Raw genomic sequence first — 13,035 nt, 5'->3', positions numbered from 1 at the left:
TACAGGAGGCTGGGATCCCTTTGTACTCCGTAATGGGGGCAATGCAAATGCATGTTGATGTCCTGGAGATGTATACTCCATAAGGAGTACTCCGTAGTTGCATAGGCCATATGCATTGTGGCGGTTTTTTAAACGTATCCTTGTCTCAACTCACATTGAGCTTATACACTCGGATCGAAAACATGGATATAAAGATTTGGGGAAGAATGTCCACATTTTTGATATATTAGATTACTAGTAACTAAGATACGAGGTTAGTCCAAGTGAGGAAAACCAGCTGAAACTAAAATCCGGGGAAGTGGCACCTCATTAATTCGGGTATCTCACCCCCCTCTTTTGACTTGGCATGTCCTCTCAGGGACTGTGTACTTATCCATGTTTAATATGAGTGCCACACCAACTTCCATTATCGGACTTTGATAGCAGACGATCTTCACATTTGGATATCATGGAATGACGGCGGGGTATACAACATATGATAACCTATGATAGTCTATAGTCTACGATAGTCGATGATGATTCGAATGGAACCATGGACATCCTTATTTGTTTACTTCCGGGACTCTTATCGTCCCTATCGGAGGATACTTCCCATTGCCCACAAACGTACCCGGAAGTATGCTCCGACCTGATAAGGCAAATCGTATCTATCCGGGTTCGGAAGATAACTCCACCCAGTATCATATTTATACTACATCTGACATTATGTGTACTTCGTACGTAACTACGCAAACCACGCAACCGTACCCCGAAAACAAAGAGACACGTTGCAGCCCATATCCAGGTTGATAGGACAGTTGTATAAATTTATGGGGGGTCGGTTTTTACACGCGGATCGCTTTCTTCTGATGCACCAGCAACATTAGATGACGAATGCTTGGGAAGGTCTAGTGTAGACTAGGTTTGATATATATGCAGGATATCTTGTATGGAGGTTACGATTGACGTTATACGTTGCACCCGGGAGACTGCATGAATGGGAACGGCAATGATAATCATGGAGCCAGCGGCAATGGCTGATGGAGGGGGAGATCAGGACCAGAAACTGAACCGTGTACCGACGGTCTTTCTGTAGATCCCCTTGCAATGCAGACAAAGTAGTATCTTGTAGACGCTATATTGCGTGCGATGTACGATATGCTAGGATGCATCTGGGGACGTTATACCGAAAGAGGGGGGGTGGATGTGTTCATATCAGATGTACAGCCCAAGAATTTCACTGGAAGGGTTGAAATTTCCGACAAGAATGTGGATTAAAATGGGGTGATGATAGACGTAAAATGGATGGGACGTCGCGTGATGCACATTTGCCGGACGCCGAAGTCGTGCCACATATCCACACTTACTCTACCCCGTTTCGTTTCGAGAGAGTTCGGGTATGATGTACTTCTGAGCATGCTTTGAATGCAAAAAGTGTACGGAGTACATCGTACCTATCGATCTTGAGACCTGCAAGGTCAAACCTTGCAGGCCACAGGAGGCGGTCAAACCTGATGTAAGCCTAGACCACCCTGGGCAGCCAGGGACGTTCCCTTCACCGCTTGACAGAGCTGCGTGGGTGTCTGAAAAGTGGTTGGGACGACTCATTACTGGGAGCACGCTCCACTCGAACAACGTCCACTCGAACAACGTGTCTTGTTGGATTGGGATAATTCTTCAACATTACTTGGAGACACATCAGCAACTGGGTCCGATTCCTACTCTTTTGATCGTATTGCTTCCTGATAGAGAATATGGTCGTATTGCGCCAGATGAATGATATCAGACGAATCTTGTCTCATAAATCCGCGCGGCAAAGAACGTAGATAATAGAGACTGGAAGCTAGTCCAGGGTGGACCAAGATGGTCCGAAACGTACCTGCGGAAGGGTACCTTCCCATAGGCACAGCGCATAGTACGCATAAATTTGGACAGCATAAAGGCTGCAGTGGGTATCCGGGGTGAACCAATCAGAAGATATCACGCCATCCCACTCTATCGCGTCATGCAGCTTGTAAATAGTGGCCAGATAATCTATTCTGATTGGCTGGTCTCCCCAGAATTGACTGCGCAATTATACGCATTGGGAATAGTGCGCCACCTTGATCCGCCCTCGGCCGACGAAACTCCAAAACTCCCCCTGCTGATGTCAACCGTCATTGTGACTGGCCCTTCGAACCAGAATCTCGAAAGTTTGGGAAGTTTGGGAAGTTTGGGAACTCGGGAAGCCTGAAATCTGAAAATTGAAGTAGATGATGTGATGGACACCAAACTTCGGATTGGACCGGCCAACAATGGGATTCAGCGTTATCATCTTATCGTAGATAAACCGATTCCAACGTGGAAATCCATCCATGGATTGACAACGGAAATATCACGTAGACGTCTGACGCCTTTACCAAGGATAAGGAATGCCTGGAAGGTTCATGAAACTTGGAGAGCCTGGTCGATTGGACCATTACAATACCAGTATTCATTCCGTACGTTACCAGTTTCCCCGGGAGACGGAAACGGGCCAAGGACCTCGGGTGCCAGTCAAATTAGGTGGGCGGTGCAGATCACACGGATGAACAGCCCACGAGGGAAGACCGGTATGTTACGGTACCAGACCGTACAGCCAATCAGTTCGCCTCTCCAATTCCCCTCACGGGCTTTACACCACCTCTCTCTCCCTGGCTCCTTCTATCTCTCCTTTATACCATCATCCATCTTCCTCTTCTATCATCTCTTTTTTTCGCTACTCCTATATTCCATCTCTCCCGCCTTTCCACCTTCTCCGATCCTCTGTCTGCCATCACTTATCCGTCACCTTTCTATCACTTCCTACGATTCCAAGGTTGCCAAGATCGCTGTGTCTGCTTGCCATTAACTTCAAGACACTACCAACCCTGGACGGTCTATACTCTTCTCTCTCGACAACATCCAAGCTCCAAGGTCTGATCCCGATTCGCCTTGAGCAAAGAGTATCTCTCTCGCCTTGCCGTCCTAAACCCCTTTCCCTCGGTCTTCCGGGTCCACCCTAAGCTCGGGTGACTCACTTCCATCAACTTGATAAAAGGGTCCAAATCTTGGTCTGTCGGATACCCATTGTGCTATCAATACCTCTAGCCTTCGTCACTTCAATATACACGAAGGTGTTGCCTGCGTTGCGGGTAACCATACGTTTCCTCGGTCGAACCTTGTCGTGAGAGCACTTCGGGAATTTCATACCTCAGGGGCAACCTGGCAACGAGTATCTCTACTTTTCCTGCTTGGATTAGAAGGGTGCTCTACCGGATCCCTCAATTCGCCCAGCCAATTTGCGCCAATAATTCTATCTGGCCTCTCATGACTCACTAATCTCAACTATCTTCAACTTGAGTCATAGCCTTCGACCTTGAACCCGGTGTTCATAGGATTCCTTTTCTTCTTCTTCTTCTCATATACATCTTTGACCTTTTTCAATTACGATATTACGCAGCGCTTTATCTCAACTCTCTTCAATTCGTCCGGTATCAGGCCGACTTTCAAACACTTGTCCATCTCTTGACACATTCGTGTCGTCCACCTGGGTCCCCTTCCCGTTAACCAACGAAAAACGAAATACAAATGAGCACATAACGGTCTTTACCCATTTCCTTAGCGTCAACAACCCCTGTCCGGGTTCATTCAACTGCGCCACTGCGCCATCATTCTCTCCTCTTTTCATCTGTCTATCAACTTTCACCAGTACATCTTTTTATATGACCTTTCGAGCCAGTCAGGATTCCGTTCACCTCAATCTCCCGACTACACCCGGCTCTTCTTTTCGTCCATCCCTATCTATCTTGGATCCCGCGCCTGATACTTCTCTTCGTTGTCTTTAATCTTCATTAGCCTGGTTGCTTTTTGCTTATCACACTTCAACGCATTCTGAACACGCGCCAGTGTTCTTTTGAGCGGCCCATAGATTTGTTTTCACTTCATCTCTTTGTTGGAGCATCACATCATTCCGCTCCCCCATTTCATCTCATCTCTGAATCCGTCCTTCTCGGAATCATCAGGCCAACATGTCGATCATGGAGTGCTCGAAAGAAGAATTCGTTGAGGGCCAACTTTTGGATGATCGTTTTCGAACTGTGGCCCCCCCTCAACCATGGGTCTTTTGGAATGGTATTCCTTGCCATGGATACCCAGACAGGCCAAGACGTTGCTATCAAACGTCTACTCAAGGGCCCCTCAACGAGTTCCGATGACGATCGCTTCGAAGAACTAGAGTGTCACCGACGCTTTGGTTTCCATCCGAACCTGGTCAACTTGGTTCATACATTCGACACCGAGACTCATAAATATCTTGTTTTGGAGTATTGCGCCAATGGCGATCTATACGAGGCCATCCGCCTTAATCGTGGTCCATTGGAGACTGAGCACGTTCGGGATTTCATGCTTCAGCTGATTAGTGCCGTCGACTTCATGCATGTCAAAGGCTTGTATCACCGTGACATCAAGCCGGAGAATATCTTCCTGACACAGGATGGCTCCATGAAACTCGGCGACTTTGGTCTCGCTACCGAAGACTCGTGGTGTCACGAGGCGTGTGTTGGCAGTGACCGCTACATGGCCCCCGAGCAATATGATCCGAGCACGACAGGATACTCTCCCGCTAAGGCCGACATCTGGTCTGTGGGTATCTGTCTGTTGAACATTCTGTTTGCCCGGAATCCCTTTGTCACCCCCACCGAGTCCGATGTACTCTTTGCAGATTACGTGCGCGATCGCCAGTCGTTGTTCGATATCTTCCCCAACATGTCCCAGGATACTTACGAGATTCTGACGCATGCCTTGACCATTGATCCCTCCAAGAGGTCCTTGTCGGAGGTGCGTGATTGCATTCTCCGCGCCGTCTCTTTCACTACCGACGACGAATCTCTCGATGAGTTTTGCACCGAAGATCGCGAGGTGGTTGCCGCCAGCGCCAACCGCGAACCTCTTCGCACCCCCTCTCTCCAGAGCCCCCTTGTTAACCAGGGAGATTCTTTCCCCTGGGCAAAGGCGCTCCAGTCGAGCCCTCCCCAGGCTATTCGACAACTATCTGCCATCCCGGACAACGAGAGCTATACCGAGGATCTGTTCCCGGCTTCCGAAGCTGCGGGAAGCTCATGGTTCTCGTCTCATATGGAAACTCCATCAGTAGCTTCTGTTCTGGACTCTCAGCTCAGTGAATCGTTCGTTTTGCTCAACCTTCGCAAGCGTGAGGTGCCGCGTCTTCCTCGCTCTGATCCGGTTTCCATCACCGGATCACTGCCGTCTCATGCAACAAAGCCCCTGCCTTCTTTGTCGATGGTCTTTGGCAACAACAAATCTGCCGACAAGATCTCGAAGAGCTGGTGCGACATGTGGGACGAGGAGGAGTCCGAGAATGAGGATCTGGCTGTGATGCAACAACGACGGGAGCAGAACTCTCGCAGCTGGAGTCAAGAGAGCCAGGGAGCTGCCATCCCAAGGTTGCGCGAGCCGGACTCCGCTTCCCTCAACCAGTGCTCTCAAGGCTCAGATGTGGATCTGAAGATGGAACCTCATGTACTAGGGGATCTTTCTCTGGACGAAGACAGTGACTCTAGCACACCCCGCCCCATGCGGAATTCCCCACCCGAGCAGTCTAGTGCTGATAAGTGGTCGATGCTTGGTGAGGTGCGACGCAAGTACAAACCCGAGGACGAATCGCGCAAGTACAAGCCTCGCAAGTCGCGTGAGGTGTTTGGTCCCAAGAGCGTTGCTGCGAACAGTCGGCGACACGATTGGGGTCGAGGCACCTCCGGATACCACCAGACGAAAACCAAGCCCGCATCGCCCGTGGACAATCGCCGCCGCCATTTGATCGAACAACAAGATTGGCGCAGCAATGTCTCCCAAAGTTTCCTACCTCCTGACGATGGAAGCGTCGATGACGATCTTGATCTCGTCGGTGGGTGGCATGAGACTCACTTCTAGGGTTCTCGACATTCCCTCGCACTTCCCTCTACTTTTACCCTCTACTCCCCTCAATGTTGGTGTCTGCTTGCATGTTTCGATTCAGTTGGGAAAAAAAAGTTCAAAATTACCCACGATAAATTAATGTTCCGCTTTGTCTTATGTCTCTTTGTTCTCGGATTGAGTGTTTCATTTGTTTCCGTCCGTCCTCAACGGTGCATTGCCACATGCATTGCATCACCCTCCTTCGTCCAAACTGTTTTTTTTTATTCTTTCTTCCTGTACAATATCAGACCGAGGGTCACGGACACGGACGGAGACAACGAATACGAAAAACCACAAAAAGGTTAGAAGGCTGGCTCGGAATGCGCTGGTGGATATATGACTCTGGCGGGAGACCTTCTTCGCATACGAACTACATGGTTGGCGTGGATTCTTCAGGGAAAAGGTGGAATGAGTTGCGGTGAAGTCGATCTGGCCTAGCAGGATGACTTGAAACGCGGCCGTTTTCTCTTCGTGTTGTACTGTAACTAGTTATTTGGCACAAAAGGGAAATTGATTACCATCCGCGAAGAATTGGGTTCTTTGTAAATTAGTAGATTCGTAGTCTGTTGTAGTCGCATCTGGGCATAATATTGTACCATATCCCTCTTCGAAAGGCGGTCAGAGCCCGTTGAGCCCGTTGAGCCCGTAGATGCCACTGGTCCCCCTCTTGCCCCATTCCCCATTCCTTTCTGGAGACCGCTATTTGTCGGCAAGCTTGGGGTTGGTCAGTCGCAATATCTCGCACTTAAAGAAATAAATAAAAATCTCCCGAGTCAACTGCTCTTACCCCCAGTCACAATGCGCATAGCGCGGTCGAATACATAGCTGAACTCAGGGAGCTATACAAGTGTGACTATCTGATCATCAGACCGACAGCATGCTGACCGCAGGCCGGTCATTGACTTTCTGGATATACCCAGCCCCAGTCCTTTTGGCCCTCTGCCATAACGCGCTCTCCACTGCGACCGCCCAGCCGCCCACAAACGGCGCGCAAGCTGCTCTCCCCACTACACCGGTGACAACATGTTCGACGAAGACTACCTGGCAGACAGAGGCGGAGCTATTCAACCTGCCGCCATGTCTGGAGACGCGCTGGGGACCGGGTCGCGATATGTATCTTGCTTCGGTATCACCCGATCTAAGTGCAGCAGCCAACGATCCAGTCGTCAATTCATCTGCCGTCTCGAGCGGGACGCCAGAAGCGACAGCTAAAACGACTCCAGATCAGAACGCAGAACAGGACCAAGACACAGACTCGCTATTGGACGGTGCTAGTTTCCTCTCATTTGAGGACTGGAAGAAGCAGAATTTAGCGAAGGTCGGACAATCAGCCGAGAATGTCGGAGGGAGCAGACGTGCCGCGGCAGCTGGAAAGGAAGACCGTCGACAGCCAACAGGAATTAATAATGCATTGGATTCGCTGGGTGACGATTCCGAGATCGAGTTGGACTTTGGTGGCTTCGGCGCTGAGACGCCCGAGGCTAGTCCTACCGCTTGGGGCTCGCATATCCCGTCGCGTGACGGACAGGCGGGGAATGCGGGTAGAAGAGGTGGCGGGGATGTACATGGACAGGGTGCGCTCCAGAGAGATACGTCGCGCCGTAAGGATGCTGGCACTACTTGCAAGGAGCGATTCAACTATGCTTCCTTTGACTGCGCGGCTACAGTGTTGAAGACGAATCCCGAGTGCAAGGGTTCGTCTTCTGTGCTCATTGAGAATAAGGATAGCTATATGCTTAACGAGTGTCGCGCTAAGAACAAATTTCTTATCCTGGAACTGTGCGATGATATCCTGGTTGATACGGTTGTTCTTGCAAACTATGAGTTTTTCAGCTCTATCTTCCATACATTCCGGGTGAGTGTCTCGGATCGGTATCCTGCGAAACCAGACCAGTGGAAGGAACTTGGGGTTTATGAGGCACGCAACACTCGTGAGGTGCAAGCGTTCGCAGTAGAGAACTCGCTTATCTGGGCTCGATACCTTCGAATTGAGTTCCTTACGCACTATGGGCATGAGTTCTTCTGTCCCGTCAGCTTAATTCGGGTGCATGGTACCACCATGATGGAAGAGTACAAGCATGGCGAGAGCTCTGACCGCGCCGAGGTTGAGGAGTTGGAGGCCAGTGAAGCTAATCAGCTTCCCGAAGATGTGGAAACCAAGCCCGTCGAGGTACCGGTCGAGAAGATCATTCCTGCGGTGGAACCTGGCCTCATAGTGGATGCGATTTGTCCGATCCCTCTATCAGAGGCTGTGTCACCTTTTGCGAAACTCAACGATATGTGCGATATTAATGATGGGCCACCTGTTGCAACTCCGACGTCAGACAGAGTGGCTCAGACCAATCTACCACCGAAACAGAACTCTACTGCTGCAGTTGGAGGCAGTCCCTCCGCGACCAATGTCGGACCACTTCCCACACCAAAGGCCGAGGATACTCGAAAGCAGGGTGAGCCTGCCAAAAATGCCGTGACCTCTCCGGATGCCTCAAGCATATCTTCGGAGCCTACTCAGAAGAACGCCACATCCGAGACAGGGAAAGCCACAACCCATCCTAAAGAGGAGCAGAACATTCCTCCCCCAGAGTCGACGAGACCTACAAACACTCAACCGCCATCTGCAAACCCCACGACCCAAGAATCCTTCTTCAAATCTGTCCACAAGCGGCTCCAGATGCTTGAATCGAACTCGACCTTGTCTCTTCTTTATATTGAGGAACAGTCTCGCATCTTGCGTGATGCGTTCAACAAGGTTGAGAAGCGGCAGCTAGCAAAGACCTCGACCTTCCTTGAAAACCTCAATGTAACTGTGCTCAACGAATTGAAAGAATTCCGCGAGCAGTACGACCACGTCTGGAAGTCCGTTGCTCTTGAATTTGAGCACCAGCGCATGGAATACCACCAAGAAGTCCACTCCCTCAGCAGGCAGCTCGGTGTCCTTGCCGACGAACTAGTTTTCCAAAAGCGAGTCACCGTGATCCAGAGCATCATGGTCCTCTGCTGTTTTGCCCTCGCCTTATTCTCGCGGGGGTCGGGAAACAACTATATGGAATTCCCCGCCGTTCAAAGAATGGTCGCGCGGTCCTACAGTCTGCGGTCTTCATCTCCACCTTTTGCCTCTCCATCGGCTAGCCCGGGGTCGACACGCCCAGCTTCATCTTCGTACCGCGAGAACAATGGCCATCGCAGAAATCTCTCTGACTCGTCCGACCAAGATAGCGCTGCTAGCCCAACCGCGGCCTATTCCCCGCCGACTCCTACGTCGTCTTCTCCAACAGATCGAGATGTGGAGGAGTTAGAGAAGGTGAAAGAACCTACCTCTCCCGAGTCTATGTCTTTGCCTACTCTGGGGACACCGCTACCCCGTGCTCACAGTACGCCACCTGTATTGAATGGGCGCCCTGCTGACCTGGATATGGATACGGCTGATGTCGACCCGGTTACCGATAATGCACGGTCGCCTGAGCTGTGATCGTTTAATGGCTGTAATGGCTATAATGGCATTAGCCGTATTTTTATGACCGTACATACTGATGTTTATTACTGCTTTGCTGTACACTGTACCCTATTGCGTGTACTATCAATGTTTAGATGATATGATTCCCACTGGTTTACTATGTTTACTATGTTTACTATGTTTGATTTGTTTACTGTGACCATTATTAGATTCATTTGAATTCCTTAAATCAAAAGACAATCAAAAGACAATCAAAAGACAATCAATAAACAAAGCCTGTAACATTTCCATGTCTAGTAGCAACATTGGAATATCCACGGTGTTGCGGGATTATGTGGCGTCATACTCGGTTGCCCAGCCAACAATCTCCCATTTTTCTCCAAACCCGTCGACCTTTTTCATCTTATCCGCCTTGTTCTTAACCTTCTCTCAATCTCACACTGTACATCTCTCCACATCCAAATCTCTACATATCAAAATGGACGCCACCACACAAGCTCAGCCTCTGGCCGACCGCTCAACCAACACCCGCCTGAACGCGAGCGACAAGACCGACCTGAAGGGTTCGGACATTTCATCAATGGAATACCACCGCCAGGTGTTGCAGGACAAAGTCACAGGCGAGGAGTGAGTATTCCCAGCGTTCTTTCTCTTATAATTCAATTATACAAAAAACTAACCCATCACAGACAACCTGCCTCCTACGTCTCCCCCTCAGACGATATCATGAGCCCCTGTACAAAGAAGTTGAGCGATATCAAGGGCAAGCGGTTCAAGAAGTTTGTGATTTCCTTCTGCTATACTTGAGACTCTTTTGGACCTAAACTAACACTCTCCAGCGCCGGCAAGCCCCAGTCGCTGTTCGCTAAGCTCGGCAAGAAGAGCTACGAGCAATCCACAGCCGAACAGGGTCGGACTGAAAATTAGAAGACCTCGGTCTTTGAGATGTTTCTTTTTTCTTCTTTTCTTTTTCTTCTTTCCACTCGGACTTTGATTCTATGGTCTTTCCTTCAATCTCTTTTACTCGGCGCCGGTCGCTGGGTCGGATGCATTGAGGAGAGGCAGATTTGAGATCTTGGATATCGGGCCTTGAGTTGGTATTCTTCCATGTTCTTTTTTTTTGTGATGACCTGCAATGCCTTTTTGTTTTGTGTACGGGGTATGGGATGGATGGAACTGTAATTGGGATATCTCATGGAGCACATTGGAATGCAATGACTTGGGATTTTTGTTTTTTTGATCACTTGGGTTGGCGTAGTTGTGTATTTCAGACTACTAACTCCTTAGGACTGCTCCTGACCTCGCTCCATTTTCTCTATGGTTATATTTCCCGAGGTCCTTTAGTAACGTTTGCATTAAAAACCCTGTATAGACTGAATAGTTGGTTATTCTTGAGCATGAGTGCCCTTGACTAGATACAGCAGAAACTGCAATCTTCAGAACTCGATGCATTAGGGTCATAGTGACTAGGTGTCTTTCTGACTTTGAATTTCCCTTTCGAATTGATTTTGCTCTGGATACACGATGTTTCAGCTCTATTTATGCAATCGAATGATTAGCTTGTACACATATCCGAAAGGTATCGGAGAAGTGGCCGAATGTAGACAACCTGACAAGTTGACCGGTTAGTCCTGAGCCGAGGCTGAACATAATCCGTCGGCTTCTCCACCTTCTCCGCAATTGAGGGTTGACCTCTTTATATTTCCCTTATATTCTCGAGACTCTGTTTTGGAATAATCACAATTCAAAATGTCTGCTTCATCTCGTATTCCCCCTATTGCCCAGCCGTTCGTCAGCGAACAGGCCAAGCGGACCCTTGATCTGGTAAATACCCCAACCATTTGTTTAATAACCAGTGCTAACATAACTCTAGGTTGAGGAATTCGTTGAAAAAGACTGCATCCCCGCCGACACAGTCTTCGCAGCCCAGCTCGGTGAAGGCGAGAAGCGATGGACCACCAACCCCGCCGTCTTGGAGGGCCTGAAGGAGAAGGCCAAGAAGCTCGGTCTGTGGAACATGTTCCTGCCTAAGAACCACTTCACCCAGGGCGCTGGATTCTCAAACTTGGAGTATGGATTGATGGCCGAGTTGCTCGGCAAGAGCAAGATCGCCTCGGAGGTGGGTTATTCTGTTCTTTGTCTGGATTATGTTGATCGCGGGGAGCTCCTCCGAACTAATATGATTGATCGCTGACCACCATGTCTATCACCAGGCTACCAACAATGCTGCCCCAGATACCGGCAACATGGAAGTGTTCGCCAAGTATGCTAACGACGCACAAAAGAAGCAATGGCTTGCACCCCTGCTAGAGGGCAAGATCCGCTCTGCTTTCCTGATGACCGAGCCGGACGTCGCCTCTAGCGATGCCACAAATATCGAGCTTGAGATTCGTCGGGAAGGTAATGAATACGTGCTGAATGGCTCGGTACGTATCTTTTATCACCCCAATAACCCACTTATCCCCAAATTCTAACCCAACTACAGAAATGGTGGTCCTCCGGCGCCGGTGATCCCCGCTGCGCAATTTACCTGGTAATGGGCAAGACCGACGCCTCCAACCCAGACACCTACAAGCAGCAATCCGTCATCCTCGTCCCAGCTGGACTCCCCGGCATCACGGTGCACCGAATGTTGACTGTATACGGATACGACGATGCGCCACACGGCCACGGCCACATCTCATTCAAGAACGTCCGCGTCCCCGCCTCCAACATGGTCCTTGGTGAAGGTCGTGGGTTCGAGATTATCCAGGGTCGCCTGGGACCCGGTCGCATCCACCACGCGATGCGTACGATTGGCGCCGCTGAGCGTGCGCTCGAGTGGATGATTGCCCGTGTCAACGACAAACGCAAACAGACGTTCGGCCAGCCTTTAGTTGCGCACGGCGTTATCCTCGAGTGGATTGCCAAGTCGCGGATTGAGATTGATGCTGCTCGTTTCGTTGTTCTGAATGCTGCGATCAAGATTGATCAGGGTAATGCCAAGGGTGCGCTGAAGGAGATCGCCCAGGCTAAGGTTCTAGTTCCTCAGACTGCGCTTACTGTCATTGATCGGGCCGTGCAGGCTTATGGTGCCGCTGGTGTTTGCCAGGATACCCCGCTTGCGTACTTGTGGGCTGGTATTCGTACTCTGCGTATTGCGGATGGTCCTGATGAGGTTCACTTGCAGCAGTTGGGTAAGCGGGAGAACAAGACTCGCAAGGATGCGGTAACTGCCAAGTTGAACTGGCAGCGTGAGGAGGCGGATCGTTTGCTTGTTGCTTCTGGGTTCAAGCCTAAGAGTCACCTTTGAGATCATGGATAGATATACCTAGTTTATGATATAGTCTGCTGCTTAGTTCGGTCGAAGAATGCACGAACATTGCTCCGTTTTTACTTGGGTTTTGGTAGTGGAGTCTTATGTTTGACTTGATAGTCTTACGGTGGAAGAGAAGTGATGTAAAATCAAGTGAATGAATGACTGGTATAAATCGTTATTCAACTCGTAAAATCCGAACGCCAAAAAGATGATTCCTCAACAAACATGAACATGGACATGGACATAAAACCTTCCCCGACATGACATGCAAATCCCATATATAGGACCATTTATCAATTCATTCATCATGAGCCCAAGAATGATACCTCGT

At 49.7% G+C, this 13,035-nt stretch overlaps 4 protein-coding genes across 4 annotated transcripts; all 4 read left to right on the top strand.

The window, feature by feature from the left end:
• Window positions 1-4,059: 4,059 nt before the first annotated feature.
• Window positions 4,060-5,928, top strand: N7447_002863 (putative serine/threonine protein kinase; the record flags this gene model as incomplete). Its single annotated transcript, XM_057227138.1, has 1 exon — window positions 4,060-5,928. One exon carries the CDS (start codon window positions 4,060-4,062, stop codon window positions 5,926-5,928), a length of 1,869 nt encoding a protein of 622 aa, XP_057091154.1.
• A 901-nt stretch (window positions 5,929-6,829) lies between these two features.
• N7447_002862 (Sad1/UNC domain protein) lies at window positions 6,830-9,421 on the top strand (the record flags this gene model as incomplete). The annotated part of the gene is made up of 1 exon (XM_057227137.1): window positions 6,830-9,421. One exon carries the CDS (start codon window positions 6,830-6,832, stop codon window positions 9,419-9,421), a length of 2,592 nt encoding a protein of 863 aa, XP_057091153.1.
• Window positions 9,422-9,884: 463 nt separating this feature from the next.
• Window positions 9,885-10,333, top strand: N7447_002861 (Spo12 family protein; the record flags this gene model as incomplete). The annotated part of the gene is made up of 3 exons (XM_057227136.1): window positions 9,885-10,033; window positions 10,096-10,185; window positions 10,246-10,333. The coding sequence occupies 3 exons, from the start codon at window positions 9,885-9,887 to the stop codon at window positions 10,331-10,333; spliced, it is 327 nt and encodes a 108-aa protein (XP_057091152.1).
• An 822-nt stretch (window positions 10,334-11,155) lies between these two features.
• On the top strand, window positions 11,156-12,698 carry N7447_002860 (uncharacterized protein; the record flags this gene model as incomplete). Its single annotated transcript, XM_057227135.1, has 4 exons — window positions 11,156-11,230; window positions 11,280-11,525; window positions 11,620-11,832; window positions 11,892-12,698. The coding sequence occupies 4 exons, from the start codon at window positions 11,156-11,158 to the stop codon at window positions 12,696-12,698; spliced, it is 1,341 nt and encodes a 446-aa protein (XP_057091151.1).
• Between the last annotated feature and the right edge of the window lie 337 nt (window positions 12,699-13,035).

Source organism: Penicillium robsamsonii (assembly GCF_028829455.1).
Source record: "Penicillium robsamsonii strain IBT 29466 chromosome Unknown utg000001l_segment0_segment0, whole genome shotgun sequence".
Lineage (NCBI taxonomy): Eukaryota > Fungi > Ascomycota > Eurotiomycetes > Eurotiales > Aspergillaceae > Penicillium > Penicillium robsamsonii.
The sequence above is the reverse complement of the archived record's forward strand: the minus strand, read 5'-3'. Positions and strand labels throughout refer to the sequence as shown.